The following is a 27,609-nucleotide window of genomic DNA, read 5'->3' as shown; positions in this document are numbered from 1 at the left end:
ATCCTTACTCCACGCGCCTAATGATAATCCCTCCCAAAAAACAAAACAGTAATAAATTGGTCATTTTCAATCTACGACTGTTTGTGGGACATTGCTGTGCGCAATTGGCTGCCGCGTTCGCCCAGATATACAGTCGATTCACTTTACAGTGTGTTCTGTGAAGCGCTTTGGGACGTCCTCCGTGAAAAGGACGTGAAAAGCGCTATATCAAATGCAAGGATTATTATTATATCAGATGCAAGGATATTATTGTCAGTGTGTTGCATTCCATTTAAAGTTCATGTCAGTTAATGCCTAAACCTGCTATTCCTGTATTACAACCTACATGCTAAGATTAAAGGTATATTTCATCAAGTTAACTGGTCACAGTAATGTGAATCTGTGGAATCCGGAGGATGGGAAATGCAAAAACAAAATAGAATTGATAAGTTCACAAGGTCTTATAGTGATTTGTTAGAAAATAGATATTTATCCTGATTTAGAGTGAAAAATGTATGAGGAATATTATGAGGATAAAAGGAACAGGTAAGAAAAAACATGGGAACAGGATGAGGCCATTCAGTACAAATTTGATCTGCCAGTTTATTATTGCTTGGTACTAGATATTTTTCATCTTTTTTTCTATGGCACTAATACCCTTAAATACATAAATTACAAGTAAAATCTGCAACACCGTCTTTTATTACCTTAACAAAGTTTAGTTACGTTGCTTTGTTAGTGAAAAAACATGAGGTAGAGTGAAAGTTAGCACACATCAGCTCAGTATATTAATCTGTGTTTTTAAAAAAAAGCTTCAGAATTTTTAATTAGAAGTGGTCATTTTCTCATGTTACTAGGCATCAAAATGTTTTTTGCTACCTGAGAAATAATACACAGGAAGAAGCAGAAATCTTGTATTTGATGCATTTCTTCTTTTAAAATTGCCATTGTGGGATTTTTTTTCTCTTTGATTCCTCAAATTACAACTTCGACTCAGGATAGCATCTCAGAGTGCTTAACATTGGCGGAGTCTGACTCCGAGCTGGGAAAGGTTTTCAGGAGAGACTTGAAAAAGGGGAGAGAGGGGGCAAGGCGGAGGGATAGTGTTCCAGAGTCTCAAGGTATAGTGGCTGAAAGCGCGACCTCCGATGGTGAGGTGGAGCCAGTCGAGTGGAAGAGCTGGGTGATGGATTGGGGAGTGAGGAGGTCGGAGAGTTAGGGAGGTGGCAGAGAGTGAAGGGATTTGAACACGTGTGTGAGGATCTTGGAAGTCGATCCATTCGGTGATGGAGCCTGGGCAGAACTGGTGAGATGTGGGTACGGAGTTTGGTCCAGGTCAGTATGTGGGCAGCAGAGTTCTGAATGAGCTGGATCTTGTGAATGGTGGAACTGGAGGTGACCGGCGAAGAGTTCGTTGGAGTAATCCAAGCACGGGAGGTGACAAACGCATGCACGAGGGTTTCAGCTGCATTTGGGGTAAGGTACAATCGGAGGTGGGCAATGTGGTGGAGTTGGAAGAAGGCGGTCCTGATCAGGAATTGGATGTGAGGGAGGAAGGACAACTCGGGGTCAAACCAGATGCCAAGGTTATGGTCTGGCCGGTGAGTCTGAGGGAGAGCCCAGGACGGTTGAGAAGTTCAGATCCGCAGGAATGAAGACATTAATGGGACCCAAGGTGTATGGCTTCCGTCTTGTCCACCTTCAGCTGCAGAAAGTTTACACTCATTCAGGCCCTGATGTCTGCCAGACAAGCTGATAGAACATCGGTGGACCTGGAGTCGATGGTGGAGGAGGCAAAGTAGATTTGTGTGTCATTCACGTACATGTGGAAATTTACCCTGTGTCTGCGAATGACATCACCCAGAGGGAACTTATAGATAAGGAAAAGAAGAGGGCCAAGGATGAAACGATGCAGCCAAGTGGATGTTTTCAAAAGCAATTTTCAAATCAGTTTTTAAAAATACAATCATTTATTTACACTCATTGAAACAAATTCAGGCATGTTGTCCAGGAACAGCAAAGCTTCCCGATTCTGGCGTCCGAGCTTTCAGTCAAGCTTCTCCAGGTAGTCCTCAACTCGGGTTTGTCGTGCACACCACCTTGTTGCTGTTGTAGTCTATTCCCTTAAGAAAACGTAAAATACATCCCTCCCCCCAAATTATGCAGGAATCTTTTTCAGTACCAAAACCTCAAGGAAAAAAATGATTTTTTTTGGACTAATTTCATTCAGCACGTTATATCACTGTTAAAAGTTGGCTGGAAGACACATTTGAGCTAGGACTATAAGCCACAAGATTTTTGAATTGGACAAAAACATTCTCTTGCTTTACTTTATTTTGTTCCGACGTTTTTGTGAATCTTGTCTCCTACCAAGTTTGAAGGACAGCTTGTTATGCCTATTCTTTTGTTTTTTGCAGTGCACAGCACTGAGCTCTTTGTGAGCTACCCTCTCCTCTGCTGAAAATGGTTCATTTAAAAAAATGATGCACTTTTTAAGGAGAGTACAATAATAATACATTTTAAAGTCTAAATTTCTCCCAGAGCAACAATGTAATCTATAAACCCGCTCTTGCCCCTTTCTTTTTTAAAAGACAGGAAATTGAGCAAATTACCTCAATAGCTTATTTGGAAAGCTCTGAACAACATTGTGAAGTGCAATAATCTTAATTTATCCAAGACCAGCTTACAGAGTTTCGTATGTAGTTTAATGTTACACCATCTTGATTACGACATCAATGGACGAATTGAGGGGCACAGCTCCACAGGGTCTCATTTCATGCCTGGTGATGCTGTATGAACTTTTACTTCAAGGTGCTTGTTCCTCCTATCGGAATAAACTCGGAGATGCTTTTGAGCTCTGGACTCTGTCCAAAACACTTTATTTCGTTCAGTGAAGGCGTGCTTTGATCTTGATTCCATTTGGTCACAAATTTTGCTGTGCACCAGTGTGTGGACTCACCCTCTTGAGGTTGTGAAAGCCGTAGGCAGGAGATAAGATACAGGGTACTTGTCTTTTTATGGTACACAAAACCGTCTAGAATTAACTGCATATTGGAAGGTACTTGTGTCCAATAAAATGTTTAACATTTCAGTTGCTTATGAATTGTTTCCAATTTTCAAATTTCACTCCACATCTCATTTAAAAATGTTGTTTGTATCTAAAATGTGGGTGTTGAATTGTCTAACCATGATCAAAAGCATATAATATCCTTAACATGTGATTAAAAAAATCAAAGTCTTACAGTATCACCAATAATTAAGGGCACTTATATGACTTGATCACGGTCAGCCCATTCCCAACCCGCAATTTACAACCATTTTATTTAAGCCAACAGAAATGCAACAAAAATGTAGAGATCAAAAAGGAAGTGTAAATCAGAAAAAAGGTAGTCGTTTCTGACCCAAACTTTTATTAAATTCACAGGTGATGATGAAGCATTTAAAAAGTTTTTCAAACTGACATGAGATGTGAGAAAAACAAGTTAATTATGTTGAAATATTTGCATCGCGAATGCAGAAACCCAATTAAAGATCAACATTACTCATTACTTATGTGTCAGTTTTAAACCGTTTTGCCTGAAATGCGTACTACATCTCTGGGGGAGTTGACAGAAAAAGAAATTTACCAGAAATTCTGGATAATTGAGATTACTTGGAAGGTTTCTTTGTTATGATAAAAATGGAATTTGCACTAAACAGGAGAATAACATCCAAACCCTTCAAAAAGGGTTTTGTTCAGTGCACTAAATCACCAGTAAATTCACATCTTCATCTCATTATCATTTAACAATTCTAGATTTAGTTCTGCTATTACAACCTGGTGGTATGAAAATGACATTGTGTTACATTGAGACAATTACACTGACAATCTCACAAAGAATACCAATGTCATATTCAACAAATTTGTGAGTAATCAACTGGGACTTCAGGGACATCGCTTTTCCGGCAGTAATAATCGCTTAAAAAATAATTCTATTACTCAATCCACCACTGGATTCTGATAATAATCTTTGCATTTAATATAGTGCCTTATCACGTCTTTGAGACTTGTCAAAGCACTTCACAGAATATACTGAAAAGTGAACTGACTGTATATTTTGTAGATGAAATGCGGCAGCAAACTGCGCACAACAATGTCCCACAAACAATCGTGGATTGAATGACATTTTTAAAAAGGGATTATTACCCCCGGAAAGCGATCTGCCAATCGACTAACAACTCGGTTCCTACCTACTAATGTAAACAAAGGCGTGTGGAGTAAGAAACCCAATTAAAGATCAACTAATGTTTCCTCCTGCCTGGGAATCAAACCCGAGTCCTCTCGCTTGCGAGGCGAGCACACTAACCACTAAACTACAGGACTCCATTATGTACAGAACCATTATTATTACCTTCAGAACTATTGAGAATTCTGTATCCATTCAAAATGAATGTGGCTGGTATACACACACGGGTGTCGTACCATTTTAAAAAAGATTGCAAATACAGTGAAATGAATGAAGAAATATTCTAAGAAATATTCGAAAGGTTGCATCAGTATTTGGTAATGTAACAGTTCTATGTAACAGTTCTATGCAATAACATTCTACAAGGCAACCTTTCTTGTACAGCAAAGGGTTTTCCTATGGGAACTTGTTTCAGAGATAAATATTGGCTTGATTTTTAGCTTTTCTCAATCTATTTGTGAACAACGTGTTTGCAATTCCTCCTCTTTTCTCTCCTTCTCAAACTTGATCTCCTTGCGTCATCTACTTTATTCTGGATGGCGAGACCACGTGAGCTGTGTACATTTCTTCAAATGAGGTTGGTCGAACCTCATAACCGATTGATGGGAGCATCAGTTCAAAAGGCTGAGTCAAGCTACATCAGTCCAGTTCTGTTTCTTACTGCCATAATTTCTCCCCTATCCCCTTATAAGAGGTAGATAATGCAATCTAGAAAGGCCTCCAGCAACTCCTACTTATATCTTAAAAAGCTGTTTTGTCTTATTCTTGGCAACAATATTTAAAAAATAAAATCACCTTTATTTCCTAGAGAGGTAAATAGTTTAGTACACACATTGTTTGGCTCATGCTCTATTCCTATGAACTCCTCCACCTTTGGATTTAGTGAAGACAATAATGGATTTTCTGCAGTTACGTGGCTGCCTTTGTGCACTAATTTCTCCATAGACTAACAACTGGCTATTCTCATCAGACACAGTGAGGTGCAAGATGAGAAAAAACAATGATCAACATTATTTTTGAGGTCTGCATTGAGGATTCCATCGTAACATCTAGAAAAAAAAATCTTGTCAGTAAATAATTTTAGAACCTTATTTAGATTTATGTGCTGAGTTTGGATCTGAAAGACAAACAAGGCTGAGCAATATGAATAATGATTGACATCACAATACGATTACTAGCAATGTGTTGAACTAGCAAATGAGTGAATAAATTAAACATAAGTAATTGTAAACAGTCAAAGATCACATGCACTTACTGTAAACTTAATTTAGTGTAGCTGCCATTTACTTTTTTAACATTGTATTGAATCTCACCACTGTCTTATTTATAGGTTTTACTTTCTGCAGAATCTAAAAAGACTCCAAGGCTGCCCTGATGGCCTAGTGAGTAAAAGCATTGTTTAAGTTACGCAGACCAGGAAAGTGACAGATAACTGCAGAGTCAGCCAAAGCATTTTTAAATTTAGTCTTAATATGGAAGCCTCTCTGGTCTTGCAGTAAAACTCAATGAGGGGGAAGGTTAAATGATTAATGCCTATCACAATCAGTCACGACCAATAGAAAGTATCACTGTGAGGGATATCAGGCTCTGAAATTCCCTGTTCTGTGGAAAATTTTGAAACCAGTTTTCCCCAGTTCTTTTTAAGAACTACAGAAAAAAATGACTTCCAAATTAAGACTACATATAAGAATTTGCCCAAAATCTGCACAATCTGAATTTTTAAATTGTCTTAAAGCTAAGTCTTAAAGCTTAAACCATGTGGAATTTTAGGATTCAGGTGAGAATGGGATTGGCCTTGGATGGGATTGATTATGATTGATTATGTTCAATTGCAGCTGCCTCATTGCTATTCCATCTGAGATGAGCTAACTCAGCACAGAATGGGGATCTTTCAGGTTGTCTGCCACAGTTCCACACTGGCCATCAAGCTGTTTTTTAAACGAGTCTAGTGTCCTGCCCTCTACCACCTTTCCTGACAACCTTTTCCAGTCATTGATTATCCTTTTAGGAAAGAAGACTTCCTGGTGTCTGTCCTGAAATTGCCCATTACAACTTTAAATCTTTGTTTTCAATCTCATTTAAATTTTATACACAAATCGACAGTGTCTTGGATATCTTTCCCCCAAAGGTGGAACCAGAGACTTGGCAGCATTCACAGTGAACTGACCTGGTGCTCTTGCTCCAGTTCACTGTGTATCTGCTGTGCTTAATCAGCATTAGTTAACGTACAGTACTAAGGCACACTGGTGGAAACAGCTTTAAAAAAATAGAAGATTTTTACTTCTATCAAAACCGAGTCTGAAGATTCAGGGAATATTCTACCCCATTGTGATTCCCACACCACCCTACCCCACCCGTATCCAAGAATGCCAAAAGCTTTGTAAACATTATTGTACACCTCATGAATAATAAATTTGTCAATATATTAAGGTAAACTCCTTCACCCTAATGCATCCTAAAAGTCAGTTTCACAATGAGCTGTTTCCAGCCACAATAAATAATTCAGCCAATTATGCCAAAGCTGGCAGCAAATGAGACTTGTTAGATTGTGAAGTCAAACTGATCACAGGCTTGGTGACCGCTGATTTCATTTCTTCTGGACTGTTCTCTATACTCAAACTCTGCAGTAATTGCGTTATTGATATGTCAATGAAAGTACAGTACTGAGTTTGGGTTCTGTGCTCTTTGGTGCACCACATTGAAAATTCTGAATTCTGTTCCAGCAAGGAAATGCACAAGGAAGAAGCCAAGCACTTTACTGCTAGGAGAGTACACAGTTTATCGGTACCCAAGCCAGTCCACCGCTCCTGTGCATTGTCCTAGTGATCATTTATAGGTTGCCAAAGCCTGGGTAGGTTAAATATCTGCCCCACAGAGAAAATTAGAATCTTTCGGGACCTAACTGTGGAAGCGGTGGGGCTCAAGTTAAAATTCACATTAGCCAAAGGTTAATCCTAACTGGCAAGACACTGGCAGTTGCAATTCCACCAGGGATTAGATTCACTATTTATAATAATAATCCTTGCATTTGATATTCCGCTTTTCACGTCTTCTAGACGTCTCAAGGCGATTCACAGAATATACTGCAAAGTGAATTGACTGTATATTTGTGGGCGAAACGCGGCAGCCAATTGCGCACAGCAGTGTCCCAAAACAGACGTAGATTGAAGTGACCAATTTATTATTGTTTTTTTTTCTTGAGGGATTATTATCAGGCGTGTGTAGTAAGGAAACTTGCCCAAGGTTTCACCCTGCCAGGAACTGAAGCCAGGTCACTCGTTGGCGAGGCGAGTGCTCTAACCACAGAGCTACAGGACTCCAGGGCATAAGGGCAGCACATCCAGTACTTAGTAAATTATTTAATTCCGGCTGAACTTTGAAGCCCATTTTTTGTAGTTCTTAACAGAGTAGATCTAAACCCTGGTGGAATTTCACCCCCTGAAAGTGAAGTACTACGAGGCCAATTTTTCCTCCCCATCCCCCAAAATGCAATCACATGGGAATCCGTACTGTAGCTGGGCATGTCTGCTCCAGTCTTCACTTGTTACGATGTTTTAGGATGTTTTGTGATGTGTGAAGTGACTGGTGGATTTTATAATTAGATGGGTTCAGTAAAACTCGATCGTAATCTGCGTTTTGTTGATGTTTGCCAGAGCACTAACTAACTGAGGTTCATCCGGTTTGATTTGTGCCTCTTGTTAATCCTCACTCAAGACAGTTGTGCTCATGGCCCTTGAGGAAAAATTATTGGTCGTTGTTGTATCCTAAAATGGGTCCCAGCCACCTCTCGACATCTTCCAGCATCATCTGCTTCCTTGCCGCATAATCTTTAACCTGTAAATCAGTAAGGGAATTCCTCTTAAATTCACCGCTCCGTTATTCATCTCTAGTGATGTAAAACAAGTCAGACCAGCCTAATTAATACTAAACTGCACGAACCACAAGTTGGACACAATGATGAAATATTTTTTAAAAAGTGGGGCATAAGTTACAAGCTTCACAAATATACTGTGAAATCAGCTACTAGGCTGTGTGTGGTCCTGCTGTTTAAAAGCAGGAAGCACTCCAACACTACAATTTAACTGAGGGACATTTGTCACAGCAGTTCCCAAAGCTTTAATTGCGTTAAGATTTCATTTCCTGAAATTGGGCTTTAAACAATTTAAATATATACCTGATCCTTTGTAATTTTTCCAACTGCAAAATACATGGACTGTGGGCTGGAGAAGTAAAGTCCAGAGACTGCTGCTGCTGGTGTCATTGCTAAGGATTCAGTCAGTTTAATTCCTGTGCAGAAAATAAAGCCTTTTCAGAGTGTCACAACAGGAGTAAATGAAGATAAATACTTTAAGACAATAATTCCTTATTTACAGTAAACTCCTGATAATTCATCACTCCAAGGCAAAAGAGTTCAGTGACGAGTTATCTGGAGTAGTGAGTTCGGCATATATATACATAAATAAATGTGGCTGGGACATTGACAGCACGACGATTTAAGTGGTAGTGACAATTTAAGCCACGTTTAAGTTATCAGAAGTTTACTGTATTCATTCTAAAAACACAGCAGGTTGACCAGCATTGAGAGAAAAAAGCAGAGTAACATCTGGATGTTGCCTTCATCTAGTTACAACTATCCAATTATCGCCAAATGTAAGACAGAAGTCTGACTGACTGCCTACCACATTAGCAGCAACAAAGAAACCTGGCCCAAGAGTCTTTTACCTGTACTCTCCTGAACACTGGCTAGATTCCACATGGTTATTTTCTCGGTGTGATCAGGCTGACTCGGATATCCTGGAGCTGGACGGATCCCCTCATAGCGGATTTTGTGCATGTCTGAAGCGTCCAGGTTCTCGCCACGGCAGTAACCCCAAAATTCCGTGCGGATTCTTGCATGGAGCTCCTCAGCAAAGGCCTTCCAAATATGGAGGAAATTAATTGAAATCAGCAGCAGGTACTTTACAGCTTAACACAAGTGTCAACCGAAATTGGTAAAAGGCATTTCACAGCTGAAATTTTGTGGAAATTTCCAAGTCTGGAATGGAATGTGTGCTCTCGCCCTAGTAGGTAGGATACATCCTGCTTACCTAATTCAGGAGTGTATTTGGTGCAAGCTGGCAAGAAAAGAGCTTGGGAATCCAGAGGGTGTGTTGGGGTACTGACAAGAGTTTAACCAGCTAAAACCATTGAGAGCCCTGTCTGGCAAGCTTCCCATTAGGGCTTTGCAAGATTAATTGGAATGGAGTGGGAAGAGTCCTTGCCCCCAGTGAAATTAGAGTGCACCGGACACCTTCATGTGATCATTAATCCGTGCCACAAAGAGCAATGAGAGGAATAACCAGTCATTCTATTTTTAAGGATTTTGCATAAGGTGAAACATTCGAACTCAAAAACAGTGTCGTGCAATTTTTTGTCTTGATAAGACACCAACAATAATATATAATTTGAAGGATAGCAACTTCCAACAATGAAGCTCCTTCTGTCCTGCATTGGACTGAGCCTAGATCATGAATTTAAATTGAGCTAGCCTATTAGCTACTGCAACTCTGCAACCCCTACTGCAACTCAGCGCATACTTGTGCAAACATTAATACTCAAATATGGAGGCTGACATACCTGCAACTGCAGACAAGCATTTTTCTTCCAATATTAATGTCATGAGATCAGCTCTGCCACAGTATCTGAACACCCATTATACAAACACATAACCCTGGTGATATTAGTACCTTACTGAATATGAAGATGTTATCAGGACTAATAATATGCCAGCCTGGCTGAGTTGTGAGAACTCTCATATCTGAGTCCGAAGGTCAGGACTTTGAATGCACGGTCCAGGCTGCTGCTCCAGTACAGTGTCAGAGGTGCCGTCCTTCAGATGAGACATTATTTGAGAAGAGAAGGGAGTTTCTCTCAGTGTCCTGGACAACAATCATCCAAACATAGTGGCTGATTGTGGGACATTGTAGTGTTGGATGCTGCATTCAGACAGTCACTACACTATAGTATGTGCTGTGAAGCGCTTTGAGAAATCCTCCTAATGTGAAAGGCGCAATATCAAATGTAAGGATTATTCTTTTATTTGAGTCCCATGTGTGCACGGTGCAGAAAGGTACCTGCAAATCAGTAGATTAAAGCTAATTTTAGGCACAGTGCTATACTAAGCTTAATCACACATCATCCTCACTTCAGCGAGTCTGTCTGCCAGCGCTTTAACCATTATGCTGTTGTAGTCATCGCCTTCCTTCTCGTAGTGTTTGCTCAGCTCTTCAGCACCAAAACAAGCCACTGCAAAGAGACCAATGTAATCAAGCACACCGGAGTCCTTTGGTGCTATGAAGTCAGAGATACAGTAGTGCGGGTCCTTGCTGGCAGAATCCTTTTCTGCCTGAAAAAGATAACAGTATTGAACGACTATGTTCTGCCACAATAAAATAGTTTAAGGTAATATTTCCCTTCAAAGTCATGCTTGCATTTACAGCCCTTATTGGTTTTGGTCACCTTCCTCCCCCTCCCCCCGGCTCGGTCCCGGGACCCGTTACTGTAAAGTGCTCTGAGACGCCGTCCAGCGTGGAGGGCGCTATATAAATCCAAGTTGTTGTTGTTGATGGATGTAATGTTTTTTAGAAGCACCCCATCAATAGTTGCACAAACTGCTACTGCAAAAACAACCTGGACCATAACTCTATCCCTCTGTTTACTCCAAGGGCTCAGCTGAAGAGGTGCAAAGAAATGTTTGTTGCAGCACTCAGGCCCGAAACCCAATTTAAATTGGATTCACAATTTTCTTTTTTTTAAATTATTCAGTACTCAACAAGAAACACAATTACGTATGCAGAAAAGAACACAAAACAAGAGGCAAGATGCAGAAACAAAAGTTATCCAGTGATTGTTAAGATTATACGATCTACAATGGAGCCTCATTATAAGCCTTTTTTTCTCTAGTTTCTAGGTTGATTTGAATGAAGAAGATCCTTCGACCTTCATTCTTTCAGAACACTCCCACAACCATCCTCCGGTTACAGAATTAAAGTGTTTTTTTTAATGAGTCCAGTGACGGGCCTCAATCACCTTTCCTGGCAATATGATCCAGTTGTTAATTACCCTCCAGGGAAAGCAATACTTCCACAGTCTGTCTTGAAATTGCCCTTTATAACTCTAACCTATATCCTTTTATTCTAATGTCTTGGTGCATCCTAAAGTAATGATCTGGGTTAACAGCGCCTTGGGACATCCTCCTGACGTGAAAGGTGCTATACAAATGTAATGTTGTTGTTTGTTGGGATCCATAGTGAGAAGCAATATGCGCACGCACAGCCAGCCGGATCACTTCCTGCACACTGGCCATTTCCCACTTTGAACGAAAAATGTGCAGCAAAGCAGGACATGACATTGATGGCAACTTCATGAACAGGAAGTCAGAAATTTTAGCACAAAAGCCATCCAACGGGCAGCAAGTGAGTGAGCCCACTGAATGTGTAGTGAATAGTTCTGCACTGTAACTGGGTAAGAACTGAATTATGCTACAAAGAAGCACATGACAACAAGCTTAAGAACTGTTTAATAATTGTGAGATAACAAACATAATTTGTTCAAGCCTGATTTCAAGCTGTCCAAAAGGGAAACAGTCTGGGTCACTTTATAATTCTGACAACATTTTGTACTCAGAACATTGGCTCTGTTGAAGGTGACGAAAAGTAACAAAAACGCTGTATATTTGTTAAGTAAAGATGAAGATTTTTGAATATAATTAAACACAAAAGGTTTGATCCCAGAAGACCAACGAATCTACATCTGGACCTGAATGATATTATCTCTGTGGAACTCCACCTGGAGTCCCTCCCTCTTTCCAGGTCTATCTCAAGACCTACTTTTTGATTGTGCTCTCGGTTACCTTTCTCCTCCCCATTGAGTTTTGGCTCTCACCCCCAGCTCGGGTGCCAAGCCAGGATTGTTAAGTGCTTTGGGACGTCCCGCTGATGTGAAAGGTTCTGTATAAATGCATATGTGCATTGTATTGTTGTGCTGTTGTATTGTATTTTGAACCAAATGGAATAAAGAGGACGCTTACCAGAGAGGAGGCTGTGGGGGAGGGGAAGAAGCAATTTCAGTTCGCTCTTAACAAGACAGCAACAAGATTACATTTGTATAGCGCCTTTCATGTCAGGAGGACGTCCCAAGGTTCTTAATATTTATACTGTGCCTCAACCTTGCTATCAAAGGAGTTAGTGTTAAAAGCTTGATGCACATGGTTATTAACAGGGAGAGGAGTACCTTGACTATAATAATAATTCTTGCATTTTATATAGCGCCTGCCTTATCTCAAAGTCTTCACGAGATTTTATTGTGATGTGTAATGATTGTAACAAAAGCCTACAAATACACAGACTAATTTCAATGGTGGTGAGGGAGGGGGGAGGAGAGAGCTATACAATATAAAGTAAAAGGGTGCCCACCCTATCTAGAAAGATTTCAAGCGCAGGCCCAACTTGCATTAATCCTCTCAAATTGGCACATTGCCCAGAATTGTTGTCACCAGATTATCATGTGATGAGAGGGAAAGGGAGGAATGTATTTCTAAAATTAAGATTTAAGCCTTTTCATGTTGTGCCTAGGTGATTAAACTTTTACAACTGTCAAGTGCTGAAATATTTACTGAACTGCTTCTATTTCAGGATTTCGTAAGTATCTCTGTCATGTGCGTGCTGACATGTCAGTGCTCTGAATGCCGCTGAGCACTGAGAAAGCAGCCTCAATTTCGTGACTCACAAGAGTGGTTCGATGCAGAAGGCCGATCGGCCCATTTGACATGGCTGTCATCTCCAACACTCTGAGGTGGCCAGAACCCCAAAATCCCCTTGGGTGTTCAATGCTTTCTGTCATCCAAGATGTTCACCATATTCTGTGCATCTTGGAAAACCTTTCACCATCAAGTCAGTTTAGTGAGGCATCTGCCTTCATTAGGGTTGCATTATCATCAATGACACCTTATTACAATGTGTAACCTCCGGCCATTGCCACCAATCTCCCAGTCTAATTTTGTTTGCCTGCAATTTCACAGTTACTGTACTTTACAGAAATCCTGTAAAGGACTTTGAAATATTTCAACAATCCGATCAAGTGCTATTTCAAACACAAGGTTATTATTATAAGAAATGGAAAATAGCAATAATCATAGTAAAGATTGGTAACTGATTAAAAAATATCATACCTGTTGCCGTAAGCCATAAAAAGTAGCCAGTGGTTCACCAGAGCGTGGAAAAACATCCTCCGCAAACACATGTATGTCATCTCCAACACTCTGAGCTGGCCAGAACCCCACAATACCCCTGGCCTTCAGATGTTTTCTGTCAATCATGATGTTCAGCATATTCTGTGCATCTTGGTAAACCTTTCGAGCTTCTTCCCCTAAGAGAGGACAGTAATGTATAAACCTGCTGATCAACAACATACAAGTATGAGGAAAAGGAGGATGCTGTTCAGACCATAGAGTCTGTTCTACCAGTTTATTATTTTTGGCAGATCTTTTAATCCCAAATGGCCATTTGTCATACCCCTCATTACGTCTACTACCCACGTATCCCTCTCTCTCCCTTTAAAACATCCCTATTGATTTGCCTCTACAACTTCCTGGGGCAGAGCATTCCATATCTTCACAACCTCTGTGTGAAGAAATGCTCCTGACCTCAGTTATAACTGTCTTAATTCTGATAAAGTCATGAGAACATAAAAGACAGTGCAAGGTATCAGCAATGATAAGGGAGCTCTGTCCTTCATGTCCCCATCTTTATTGAAATACATCAACAGCAGCAGCAACAACAACAACTTGCATTTACAAAGCACTTTTCACGTATGGTAACGGAGCCCTTTACCAGGACAGGGTTGGATACCAAGCAAGGGAGAGGGGGAGGGGAGGAGGGAGGGGTGGTTATAGGTGTGTTTGAAGAGGTAGGATTTAAAGTGGGATTTAAAGACAGAGAGGGAGCGAGATGGATTGGTAGAGGGAGCTCCAGAGGTCAGGGACATCACAACCACACAGTACAATAAAACTATTGCTAGTAATTATATATTAAACATAATTCTCCGAGCTGATGAATTTGTGAGAGGAGTTTTACTCGCACTAACCAACTGTAGGATCTTTAAAGATTTTGGGATATCCTCTGTTTGGATATCTTCCCCTCAGCTGCCAAACGTCAAAGAAAGGCTTCCAGTCAATGTAGCTGGTCAGTCTGTGCACATCATAGTCTTTAAAGACCTGGGTACCTATGAACGCTGGTTTTACTGTTTAAAAAAAAGGAAGAACAATGGAAATAGGGTCAGCTTGGTAGTACTCATTTCTGGGTCAACAAAATTGTGTATTTAACCTCCTGGTTGGGTGTTGAGTTCATCGTGAGGGCTGACAGTGAGATTGTGTAGCGCCTTTCATATTGGGCAGATGTGTCCAAGTACTTCACAGGATTTACTGTAATTAGTCGTGACTGTGTTTTGTAGGCGAATGGGGCAGCCAATCCACACACAACAATGTCATACAAACAGCTATTTTAAAAGGATACCCTAAATTTGTAAATTTACAGATTTATAATGCTATATGTCCTCTAATACAAGTTGTGCTGCAGGTGTGTTTAGAAGGTTTAATCGTTGCTAAAATTAATGAATCTCTTCAGAAGGATTTTGGGTTCCAACTTCTCTGCTAATCCAACAATTAATTATAATAAGAATAATTCTTGCATTTGATATAGTGCCTCATCATGACAAAATGTCTCAAGAGTTTTTCAGTGTATTTGTGGGTAAACACGGCAGCCAATTTGCTCACAGCAATGTCTCACAAACAATCTTTAAGTGAATGACCAATTTTATTTGGAGGATTGTTGGCCAAAACAATGAGATAAATGCCTTTGTCTTTCGAATAGTTGCATGGGATCTTTCAACATCCACTGTGATTTAACATCTCATCCGAAGATCGGCACCTCTGACACTCCAGCGCTCTCTCAGTTTACAAATGAATTCTGTTTTTGCTGACCTGGTGTAGGATGTGAGAGCCAGTCTATGTGAAATCCCTGGATCCTGGCTTGCTCCAGTGTCAGGTATCTTCTATCCTACAAAAAGTAAGATTTTGGATCAGTGAACTGATCAACCAGCTTCAACACTCACTAACCCTCATGCTTTTAGCCTGATAACCACGGTCTTAAAATATAAGATTGTGCAGAATTTCAGAAAAGGACCTAAATTCAGTCTTGGCTTGGAAGTCATTTTTCCACAACTCTTTGAGGCAATCTGCAAATTAAGACTGAATATAAGACTGTTTTCTATGGTGTAGTGTGGCTTGATGGTTCGAATCCAGGTCCATGCTGGTCTCAGCCAGGGTTGCACGGGAGGTTAAACTGCCCTTTATAATAATAACAATCCTTGCATTTGAAATAGCTCCTTATCATGGTGCTGAGACATCTCAAAGTGCTTCACAGAATACATTGTAAAGTGCATTTGTGGGTCACATATGGCAGCCAGTTGCGTACAACAGTGTCCCACAAATAGTCGTGGATTGAGTGACCAAATTATTATTTTTTTTGGAGGGATTAAGGAGGGTTTCTAGGGTTACGGAGGCCAAAATAAGTAAGGGGCATCTGCCCTTGGTCTCTCTACAGCATCCTCCACTGATTGTGCATATTTGAGCTGTGGGTGAGGAGAGGCCTGCTGACACTCACTGACAATGTTCACACATTGAAGAATGGCCTTTTGGGACTGGGTTCCAGAGATAACCAATGCACATGGAACCACATCTCAACACGAGGAGGCTGGGGACAGAGAGCAAAGGTATGCGCCAATCGAGAGAGAAATTGGACAAATATTTTTTTCTGAAAAAAATCACCTTTTTCCAAAATTCCACTCAATTTTTATTTTTTAAGATAATGAGAAACTCTGGGTTCAGATCTCTTCATTTGCAAGGCCGGCAATGAGATCAAAGGTGATCAAAATCTAACTGGAGTTTTGTATAAACTGACCATTAAAGAATCATAGTGATTCTGTCGAACCTCTTCGTACTCTTCAGTTACTTCATCAAAGTAATCATCTTTCAGGTCTTCGTCTAACAGCTGAGAACACTGGAATCAAGGGAACAAATAAATGCACTGTGATACATGAGGAGGTAAATGCGTGAGAAATGTCACATCTATTAAAACAAGATTACTGTTCCACCAGTGAAAAGGTGGCTTTGCAACTAATATGACTTGTTACTCGAACACTGCTGAAGATGTTCTCTTTTCAAAGGATGGTAAAGAGTAGTTTTCTAATCAATAACAATATGAAACTAGATTGGAGCGTCTTCAATATACAGATGATGAGCATTGAGCTTAGTAACATAAACTTAATGGGGAAGCGTTATTCAAGCATAGAGGACCTAACAACATCATTGTGGGGAGCCTGAGGGACAAGTTCAAGTGCATGGGAGGGGCAAATTAAACAAAAATGTTCCGAAACAAATAAAAAGAAAAATGAACAGTAAGACTTGCAGGGAGAGGGTGATTATTGGGCAGAGTACTAGAAAGGAACATAGCGGCAGACACCAAAAAATTCTTCCTGGACCACCCTCCCTCCCAGCACAATGGGAGCACCATCACTATAAGGATGGCAATGATTTAAACAGAAGGCCCACCAGCACATTCTCAGGGAAACGAATAATGGCAAGACAACGTCACATCCCGAGACCAAGTAAACAAAAGATTTACTGTATATTTGTGGGTGAGGAAGAGGGGAAACACACAGCAAAAATCTGTTATTTTTATCACTATGTCAGATAAAGCAAAGTTGTCTTAAATGCTGGATTACGTATCAGTGAGAAAATCCCCACTCACTGATACCATTATTTATTATCACCTCTTTGAATTTCAGAGGTAAAGATTGTTCAGCCTCTAGACAATGATAAACAGTGTTAAAGATTGACTGCAGAACCCTCTTTATTACAAAAGGTGCAGAGCAAATAAAATAGATCAGAGGTATCTCCAGAAGCAGATAAACCTCTATTGTGTTACATGGCGATTATCAGAGGAACCGCATATTAGCACTTACCACAACAACACTCTTGGAAGCATCTAAAACGTGAATTGCTGGTGCACTGTATCTTGGTGCAATTTTGACTGCGGTATGGGTTCTGAGAGGATGAAAAGTGATCGAGATTAAAGCAGGCTCAATATTTTAAAGAAAATACAAGAATAAATAATTCAGTCAGTTAGGAACAGAAGGAGGTAACTCAGTTCTGCCAAGTTTCTATAACAACAACTTGCATTTATATAGTGCCCTTCACATGGGTAGCGTCTTGGAGCACTTAGCAGTGGTGTGGTTTGACGTGGAGCTGGAAAGACTGGTGAAAAAAGCTAAGGAATTTCCGGGATTGGGGCAAAGTGGCTGAAAGCAAGGCTACCAGTAGTGGAGTAGAAGGGACGAGGGACATGCAGAAGACCGTGCCAGCTGAGCGAGGGCAGCGGATAGTGAGTTCGCTGCGAGCAAATGAAAACAGATCTTTCAATCCCCTTTTCCTATCTTTTCTCCAAATCCCTTAATCCCTTTACTTCCCAGGTATCTACCTACTCACCCCAACTGATTCAGTCTCTTCCCTCCCCCGCCCACAAAGTCAGCTGTGAAGCACTTCGAGATGTTCTCCTGACATGAAAGACATTGTAGAATGTAAATTGGTCTACAGCCTTCTAGGGCTGTGCAGTCCACATTCTGTGTGGGAAGAAATGTGTTCAGATCTCACTTCTAATCCTAATCTTAGGATAACGTCCCTTTGTTTTGGATCTCTCTCTAACATTTAGCCTGTCAATTCCTCTTTCCAGTTTAAACACCCCAATCAGATCACCCTTTACCCTCCTCAGCTCTAAGGAATTTCACTGGGAGTTTCTCACGCAAAATCATTCACACGTAACTCCTTAAAATGGGCTATTTTGCAAGCTCTGGAAAAGGTAACTATATGCAAAGCTGTTGAAGGGAATAATCGGTGAGTCACAAAAATGATTTTGATGACAAAAGAGGAAGAATTACTGAGTGAGAGGAGTAGGTGTCCTCTCCTGCACCAGGCTCCGTGACCCCTACCACCCTGTTTGTTCCCTCTGCTCAGCGGGCTCCGGCCTGCTTTACGTCCCCCGCCTTGCTCGCCCCACTATCGGCGGGCGGGCCTTCCACCACTCTGCCCCACCCTTTGGAACTCCATCCTGCAGTCCCTCCGCCTCGCCCCCTCCCTCGCCACCTTCAAGACCCACCTCAAGACCCGGCTCTTTGACAGTGCTTTCGATCTCCCTGCTTCCCCCACTGCCCTCCACTCTCCCCCACCCTGACCCTCAGCTCGGGTCCTTACCTCTGTCTGTCCAGCGCCTTGGGACGTCCTCCCGACGTGGAAGGCGCTTTACAAATGTAATTTTGTTGTTGTAAAGTTGGTGACAATCTTTAATTTTAAAGCTGCTTTTCTGTAAGTTTTCTTTAAGAACTACAGAAAACGACCACCAAACACAGTTTCCCTCCATGAGCCTATCACCCCACCCTCACCTCGTTCAGTAGCTTCCTATCTCCCAGCAAATCATGGTTAAGATCCTCGTCCTCACCTTCAAATCACTCCAGTCACACCCCATTCTCCCTCTCAAACCCTGCAAATCTGGCCACTCCCTATGTTTAAAAGGCACAGACCTGTTTTGTGTCCCTCGGTCTACCCACCTCACCACTGGCAATCGGGATTTCACCCTCTCTGACCCCATCTCTGGAATTCCATTCCGGCATCCCTTCAAATCCCCCCCACCCCCCACCTCACGACATGCCTTTCTGACCGCTCCTCTTGGCTCCCACCCCCAGTTTATCTGCCAACCCAGGCCTTTTATGCGGTCCTCCCAACATAAAAGGACAATACAAATGTAAGGATTATTATTAATAAAACAGGTTTCACAGTTAAAACTGAATACTGTATTAATACAGTAAATGTAGACTCGTGGAATTTATACCACCATTCTGCACACGAGAGCTTACCTTGAGGTTGTGGCTCCGCCGATCAGTAAAGGTGTTTTCATACCAAGTCGCTCCATTTCTTTGGCAACATGGATCATTTCTTCCAAAGATGGTGTGATCAGCCCTGACAGGCCAATGATATCTGTTGTCAAAGTTCAAAAGATAAAAGTACATCAAGCATCATCTGGGAGAAATTTAATATGGGTCTAGATTTACTCTGTGTAGCATTTCAGACCATCTAAAATTTGTCAAATCCTTATATGCAGCCTTAATTTTCAAGAGGTTTTTTTGCCCCTTGGGACGTCCTCCCGACGTGAAAGGTGCTATACAAATGTAATTTGCTGTTGTAGATTTTTTTAAGCACGACAGAAAAAAACGATTTGTGGAGTTCTGTAGCTCAGTGGTTAGAGCACTCGCTTCGCAAGCGCGAGACCTGGGTTCGATTCCCGGCAGGGCGAAACCTTGGGCAAGATTCCTTACTCCACACGCCTGATAATAATCCCTCAAGAAAAGAAAACAATAATAAATTGATCACTTCAAACCACGACTGTTTGTGGGACACTGCTGTGTGCAATTGGCTGCCACATTTCGCCCTCAAATATACAGTCAATTCACTTTACAGTCTATTCTGTGAAGCACTTTGAGACGTCTAGAATACGTGAAAAGCGCTATATCAAATGCAAGGAGTATTGTTATTATTATTTAAAGATTTTAAGACTGAATTCAACAATTTGCCAAATTCTGAATGGTCTAACATAAATGGAGTAAATCCCCCTTCCTTAGTCACACACCTAGTTTAAGAAGTGAATTTAATCTGACACATCTCTTCACCTTCCCTCTTCTGAACTTGAGTCTGAGTTTCCGTGTTAGATTCTATGACCCGCAACTCAGAACCTGTGTGAAACCTGCATGATTTGTTTTAAATAAATAAATTTAAAAAAACTTGCAGCTAAATAGGGTCAACACACCAAGATTAGGAAGGAACTTATTCCAAATGATAATAAACATCTACACTATGATTTACAATATATGGGTAGATAATTTCACTGGCTCTAGACTTACTCTATTAATGTAGGATTTCAGAGTGTGTAGAATTTGGCAAATTGTGGAGTTGGTTTTAACTTTCCGGCTTGTTTTCTGTAGTTCTTAAAAGAAACTGAAATAAAACTGGCTTCAAAATTAAAGGCTTTATTTAAGAGTATGACATATTGCTGGGTTTCACCAACAAAATACAGTCAATTCACTTTACAGTATATTCTGTGAAGCACTTTGAGACGTCTCAACGACATGATAAGATGCTATATCAAATGCAAGGATTATTATTTTGTTCTTATATGTCACTTGCCCACAAAACATAAGTCATTACACTTTACACATGTCTTGTGAAGCACTTTAAGACATCCTCCTGACTTGAAAGGTGCTATACCAGATGTAAGGATTATTATTATTCAGGATGCTCTGAAATGCTATGTAAATGGAGTTAATCTAGACCTGGTGAAAGTTCTACCCAATGGGGTGTTGCTAATTTTGAATGGGTGGTGAATGAAGAAAGGGACTTTAAACCTAGGGGGAGGAAATACTGAAAGAAACCACCTAACTGGTTTTGTACATTGCTTCAGGGCACCCTTTGCAAGCGCCTAATTGCTGTATTGTATGTTACAGCATAAAATAATCAACGTGGATACAATTTAACCTGAATTAATACTCAATGCACTCACTCAGAATGGCATATTTACCTGCTTTATTCTCAATAGCAGCTCGGAGTATCTTGTCACAAGGTGTCATAACTCCCAAATCAATCACTCTGAAATGAGAACATTAAAAGCAGTTTTTGAAAAAAAATTAAGTTGCTCCTTTTTGGATAATGGAGATTGTTCACTGTGGAAGTGGGGATACAAGTCTGGAGACTGAGATACATAATTTAAATGTAGCAAGAATCACTTATTTTGCCTAGTTATGCATTGGCTTTAAAACTTCTTTCCCAGTTTACAAAACCATGTGATCCACACTTGTTATGAATTTTTGGCAGTAGTACCCATCATGTTCAAGGTTGGAGATGCTGTGACCATATACAAACAAATATTCATTTACAAGGCTGTAATTATAGAATCAGAATCAAATCATATCAAAACATAAGAGCAAAACCTTACAACTAAGAGATATGGTTTAAATCAATCCTTATCCTAAGCATTGATACTGGTTAAAATAATCCTAGCATTCAAAACAGGGCCTATGTCGAAACATGTCGAAGTTCTTCACAGTTAATTGCTGTAAAGTGTCCAACATACACTTGGCAAAGTGCTTTGGTTTGTTACTCTATGTTTATGCAAATACAAGCTGCTGCTGCAAATTAGCCAGAGTAAATGTTAGTAACTTGACACAGTGCCAATTTTATCTATTTAGAGGCAGTCGTGCACATGCCTGATTGGTACGGCAGAAATGTGAGAATGTGCGTGCGATTAACTAAGGTACTTTATATTTTGGGTTAAACAGCACACAAAGCACGAACCAATTGAGAATCAACCCAAAAAGACCAAACTAAAGGAAGCCAACAAAGTAAATTCTACAGTAATTATTTTACCTGAAGTTGTTGCAGCCAAGTACCACACCCACAATGTTTTTGCCAATGTCATGAACATCTCCCTTGACAGTAGCCAGCACAATAGTACCCTGGTATGGGTTCTGGAAAACAAATGCTCTTGTGATCACCTGCATTCAAATCACTGAGACTTGAGATAAATTATCCATTCACTTGATGGATGTTTGTAAAAGGTTGTTGTGCACACACTGTCTTCTGAGTTCACCTACAAATAGTCACCACGCTTTACACTTATGATGCATTTCAAGAAATTTCGACATGCTACATCAAACGCAAGGATCATTATTATGTGTTAATCTAACAGCGTTTTAGGCACAAATCCCTTTAATAAATACACTACAGTATTTACAGAAGGATAAAATAATAGTAATGATAATCCTTGTATTTGACACAGTACCTTTCAGGTCAGGAGGATGTCTCAAAGCACTTCACAGAATTTACTGTAAAGTGTAATGACAGAAGATTTTGTAGGTAAACGTAGGATAAGGTCAAAATCCACCTAACTATGCAATCTGTGCATTTCAATCTTTTGTATCCCAAGAAATGCTGGTCCGGGGAATTAGAAAATAACAAATAAGTGGGGGATAAAATAAAAAGAGAAACATAGAATCATAGAATTTTACAGCACAGAAGGAGGCCATTTGGCCCATCATGTCTGTGCTGGGATTTAAACAAATCCAATGTAAAACCTGAAAATATAAGCAACAGATATAATTAAGTAATGTTATGTTTCATTAAAAATATAAATTCCCCCTCCCCTCATGACCAGTTTTGGATCCTGTAACTTACAATGTCTTCTATACAGCCTGACTGTTCCATCATTTCTGCTCGCTCCTTCTCCATGTAAGGGATTAAGTAACCCACAGCCTTCTTCATAACACGAGCAGATTTAATAACCTATTAACAACACAAAAACATTCAGTTCATCCAACACTGGAAAACATATGAAAGATGCTTGCTTACATTTTTCCATATATTTTTCAAACAGAAAATCATTTTTGTACCACCGCAATCTTGTTTTGCCACAAACAACCCACAGCTCATCCCAGCCCAAGTCACTCTCACTTACAATAAACGACTACAGCTCACTCGGCTCCTGCTGGGTACTCTGACCGCACTGCTTTATGGACAAAAAGCAATAAAAAGGGGTGCAGCAAATATATACAAATACAAAGCTTGCATCTATGTAAAATACTGCTCAGAGTTCATTGCTGTTTGAGGTGCAAAATAAAACATGCTCAAAAAGGATTCATTTCATTCACACCTGTTCTCTGGATCTCCATCCCAGAGTCCCTCCACCTCGCTTCTTCTCTTTCCGACTTCAAATCCATCTCTTCGACTCTGCTTTCGGCCACCTTCCCTCAACCTAATGGGTCCTGGCTGGACAAGCAGCAGAAAACCTGCTTGACAGTGCTATCAAGGCGAGCTATGCCGTTTTAGCTGGTCAGACTCCAGTAGTACCCCAACGCATACACTGGGATCTGCAAGCCTTGGCTCTTGCCAATCTGTGCATAATACTCTCTAGAATTAGGTAAGCAAGATGCATCCCTCCAGGGAGAGAGTGCATGTTCCATTCCAGATATGGGAATTTCCACGTGTAAGTGTTATACATAGAACTCTCAGTTTGTCTGGATACTGTTAAGCATGGTGATGGGCTTCCACATGTGTCAGGGCACCCAGCTGATCAAACCTCCCCCACCCACCGGACTTTGCTACCCACAGAGGCACAAGTCTCCATCAACCAGTATGCAGTGTAGGGAAAACATATTGTTCTCCCTCTGCAGCTCATGTTATCCTACCATCAATTTTACCTGTGGAAGAAACATTTTTCCCGATCCAAATAATTCCCCCACCACTTTCATTCCACTCATCAGAGGTCCTTCGATGATATTCAGAGGCCTGGGGTACTTGCTCAGATTGCCTCTTGCCTCTGCTGTATCTTCCACTACGTATTTTTCTATACCCTGAGGAACAAGAAGTGGATTAGCATTTGCACCGTAAAGCAGAAGGGAGACGACAGAATGACAATAATGAGGTCAAATCCCCAATGTTCCTTCTTGGGATTCCTAAGGAATCTGAGGCAAGTAAATTGGAACTTTCTTTGGTAACTGGAAGTAGGCACGCCATGACAACTTGTGGGAACTCAACTCAGATGCACGTTACTTCCGGAGTTACTCGGTCAACAAGAATGCTAACATATGGAATACCATTAATATATGTCGCATCTTAGACACCAATCTTACACATACTCAAACTTTTACCTTAACCAGGGCATATTCCAGGCGCTCCTCCACAGTCTCATACCTCCAATCATCTGTTTGTATCACTTTTTTTCCACCTTTTGCATGATTCTGAAAATATAAATATTTACAACATAAATGTCAATTAGACCAGTTCAGATCTTAGAGATAACTTTCAGAGAGCACTTTAGGAAGTAATAGACAGCCTGGCTCAATTGGTAGCGCTCACACCTGCATGAGGTTGTGTCAGAAGGTTGTGTGTTCAAGATCCACGTTGGGACGTAGTTTAGGATGACATGTAAGTGCAGTCCTGGAGGAGTCCTACATTATAGCAGGTGTTGTCCATCAAACGAGACATTAAATATTAAAACATTAAAAACATTAAAAATCCTATCTGTCTGTTCAGGTGAGTGTTAAAGATTCCATGAACTATTCAAAAAAAGGTAGGAGTTTCCTCCAAGATCATGGCCAGCCATCCCCAGATAAAATTGGTCATTTGTTTTACGGCTATTTGAGGGACATTACTACACATCAGCCCTGATGTGTACCCAGTAATCTATATAGTATTTAGTGTCTATTGTATCAGAGTCAATGCTGGATCACAATGTGGTTTTAATACAGGTTTTTTTCTCACTTGTAACAGTTGGGTCAATTTTGCAGAATTTCTTCACCAAGATAAATCTGTGACTAATCTTAGAAATGCCAGTCCCCAATCCAATCTATAATCAGTGGACAGGAGGGGGTTGTACCTCAAAACCACAATTGATTGAAACATCTGCCTACAAATACTTGACAGAATTTTTTTTTGACCTCAAGTACTTTAAGATGTTTTGACATTAGAGGTACTATATCAAACACAAAGAGGTACTATTTTTTTTTTTACCTCAAGTACTTTAAGATGTTTTGACATTAGAGGTACTATATCAAACACATTATTAACAATAATACCATGATTTAGAACAGCTGAAATGTTCATTTCTTGAGGTGGCGTGAATGATATATAAAAACTGACACCTGGGATTCAAATATTTCGGTATTGGGCTATAGCTGCAGCTATTCGGCCATTCAAAGAGAGATTTTTATTGTGGAGTCCTGTAGTTCAGTGGTTAGAGCACTCGCTTTCCAAGCGAAACACCTGGGTTCAATTCCAGGCAGGGCGAAACCTTGGGCAAGTTTCCTTACTCCACAAGCCTAATAATAATCCTTCCAAAACAAAACGATAATAAATTGTTCATTTTCAATCCACGACTGTTTGTGGGACATTGCTGCGCGCAATTGGCTGCCGCGTTTCGCCCATAAATATACAGTCATTTCACTTTTCAGCATATTCTGTGAAGCTCTTTGGGACGTCTAGAAGATGTGAAAAGCGCGATATCAAATGCAAGGATTATTATTATTATTATTTATCAACTTTAGTCATCAGTCACAAAGTAGTTTTGACTTGCCATGAATTTCAGCAGTTTTAAACTTTAAAAATCAGGCTGCTGCTCACAAAGAGGTGTACCAGCGTTCAGATCAGAAAAGCTGACATAAAGCGGGCTTAAAGTAGCTCCCTTCTGCCCTTCCCTTCTGCCCTGAAAGCAGTAACTTGTGCTGGGGTCACACTGCCAGAGCCCCTCACCATGGACCCAAGGCAGATTATGGTGGCCAAAGTAGCTTAGCTGATGATGGTCTTGTCTAATGCGGGGAAACTTCCATTCGGCATTACGTGCAGACGTCTTTGGCAATGTGCAACTATGATGGGAATCCTCGTCAGTGTCCCACATCACCAAAGACAATGCCTTTCAATTCACTGAATGGAATTTTTACCCAAATTCTGTATATGAGCATTTTGCATTAGGGATGACTGGACTGAATCAGGGGTTGGAACCTCACTAGCCCGAGATTGCTGAGGCTAACTGTATGAAGCCAAACTGCTGCCACGGCTCAGATCAGCTAACTCAAGACACAACAGGGATCTTTCTGGTTCGGGCTCAGTTAATCATTCAGCAGATCAATTCACTGAGCTGACCCACCTGGTTTATTATATTGATGCATATTTTGAATATATATTTACAAGTATACAGTGCTTGCAAGAAGAAAAAAGATATTTCTAATGGTTATTGTCAAACTTACTTGTATCATCTTGAAAGGTTAGAAATGTGTGGCTTCACTTTTCTTACCTGGGCGTAACGTAGCAACTTGTCTGTGGCTTCAGGGTCCTTGTTCCAGATCAGATTCTCACATAGCTCCAGGAGCTCTTTGTCTACGTCATCATAAACTGGCAGGTTGCCTGCATTCACTATCCCCATATCCATCCCAGCCTAAGAGGAGGGGAAAGTTGACTTTTATTACATAAACTGCAAGAACAGATTTACCGTGAGCCACTGAGGTCAATTTCCCTGTATTTTTCAATGAAGAAGTCCAAGTGGGTATTCTTTTCAATAATTCCATGTAAGCCATACCGTTTTGAGGTACAACCCCCTCCTGTCCACTGATTATAGATTGGATTGGGGACTGGCATTTCTAAGATTAGTCACAGATTTATCTTGGTGAAGAAATTCTGCAAAATTGACCCAACTGTTACAAGTGAGAAAAAAACCTGTATTAAAACCACATTGTGATCCAGCATTGATTCTGATACAATAGACACTAAATACTATATAGATTACTGGGTACACGTCAGGGCTGATGAGGTGCCTGCCCTTTAAGGTACATAAAGGAGAGAAATTCTACCTGGTTCGAGATTTACTCTATTGATGTAGCATTTCAGAGTGTTCAGGCTTTGGCATATTCATAAATAGAGCCTGAAATTTCGAGCCGTTTTTCTTTAAGTTTCTATAAAGAACTACAGAAAAACAGCTCCAAAGTTAAGACTTAATTCAACAAGTTTCCAAATTCTGGACACTCTAAAATGCCACATAAATAGAGTAGATCTAGAGCCAGGTAGAATTTCTCCCCAGTAGAGTCTAAACATGTGAATTCTCTACCTTAATTGCATGATAAAGGAACACGCCATGCATGGCTTCACGGATAGCCTCCATTCCTCGGAATGAGAAGGACAGATTGGAAAGGCCGCCACTAACTCGAGCTCCTGGTAGCTTTTCCTAAGTTTGTAAGGAAATAAGACAAATTCATGAATCAAATCTGGCAATAATGACAGATCACAAGTCACTTAGTGCATCTCGCTGAGTGAAAACAACAGCTATGAATGAATGAAGGAGTCTAGGGTCTTCAACACTCATGTTCACATAAATACTGATTGACGGTATTAACATTAAGATGAAGAGCAGACTAGACTAGACACAGGTCCAGAGGATTCTGGTTCAAATCATGTCTAAAAATAGTTGAGGGGGGGGAAGAGGAGGTAAACAGGTTCTACCTGGGCCTCCTCTTCCCCCCCCTCAACTATTTGCCTGAGGAGACATGCCTGGCAAAGTCAGCTAGATTCACAGTAATGCAAGACAATTTTGATGATTCAGAAATCAAAGAAAGTAATTCCCCAGTTATCAACGACCATCAATGTGCTAATGTACACCTTGTTGACCAGGGCTCTCTGCCTCCTCGTCCTCCTGGATTTCTCCACCACGTTCGACACAATCGA

At 40.6% G+C, this 27,609-nt stretch overlaps 1 protein-coding gene across 2 annotated transcripts in view; it reads right to left on the bottom strand.

Moving 5' to 3' along the window:
- Positions 1-7,425: 7,425 nt before the first annotated feature.
- LOC103178910 (methionine synthase) overlaps positions 7,426-27,609 on the bottom strand; it is a 42,430-nt gene continuing 22,246 nt past the window's right edge. For both annotated transcript variants that reach the window (XM_007893895.2, XM_042339656.1), the window contains 17 exons: positions 26,996-27,112; positions 26,189-26,329; positions 24,048-24,137; positions 23,598-23,750; positions 22,576-22,683; positions 21,769-21,869; positions 20,924-20,991; positions 19,209-19,329; positions 17,265-17,346; positions 16,202-16,300; positions 15,223-15,298; positions 14,328-14,483; positions 13,414-13,610; positions 10,390-10,590; positions 8,928-9,120; positions 8,380-8,492; positions 7,426-8,039 (listed from right to left, as the gene is read on the bottom strand). In XM_007893895.2, the coding sequence (XP_007892086.2) occupies positions 7,950-8,039; positions 8,380-8,492; positions 8,928-9,120; positions 10,390-10,590; positions 13,414-13,610; positions 14,328-14,483; positions 15,223-15,298; positions 16,202-16,300; positions 17,265-17,346; positions 19,209-19,329; positions 20,924-20,991; positions 21,769-21,869; positions 22,576-22,683; positions 23,598-23,750; positions 24,048-24,137; positions 26,189-26,329; positions 26,996-27,112 (2,106 nt within the window). In that variant the 3' untranslated portion in view covers positions 7,426-7,949. The remainder of the gene's footprint in view (positions 8,040-8,379; positions 8,493-8,927; positions 9,121-10,389; positions 10,591-13,413; positions 13,611-14,327; positions 14,484-15,222; positions 15,299-16,201; positions 16,301-17,264; positions 17,347-19,208; positions 19,330-20,923; positions 20,992-21,768; positions 21,870-22,575; positions 22,684-23,597; positions 23,751-24,047; positions 24,138-26,188; positions 26,330-26,995; positions 27,113-27,609) is intronic.

This window comes from Callorhinchus milii, unplaced genomic scaffold, assembly GCF_018977255.1.
Source record: "Callorhinchus milii isolate IMCB2004 unplaced genomic scaffold, IMCB_Cmil_1.0 Scaffold1, whole genome shotgun sequence".
Lineage (NCBI taxonomy): Eukaryota > Metazoa > Chordata > Chondrichthyes > Chimaeriformes > Callorhinchidae > Callorhinchus > Callorhinchus milii.
Note: the sequence above shows the minus strand (reverse complement) of the source record. Positions and strands in the feature narration are given on the sequence as shown.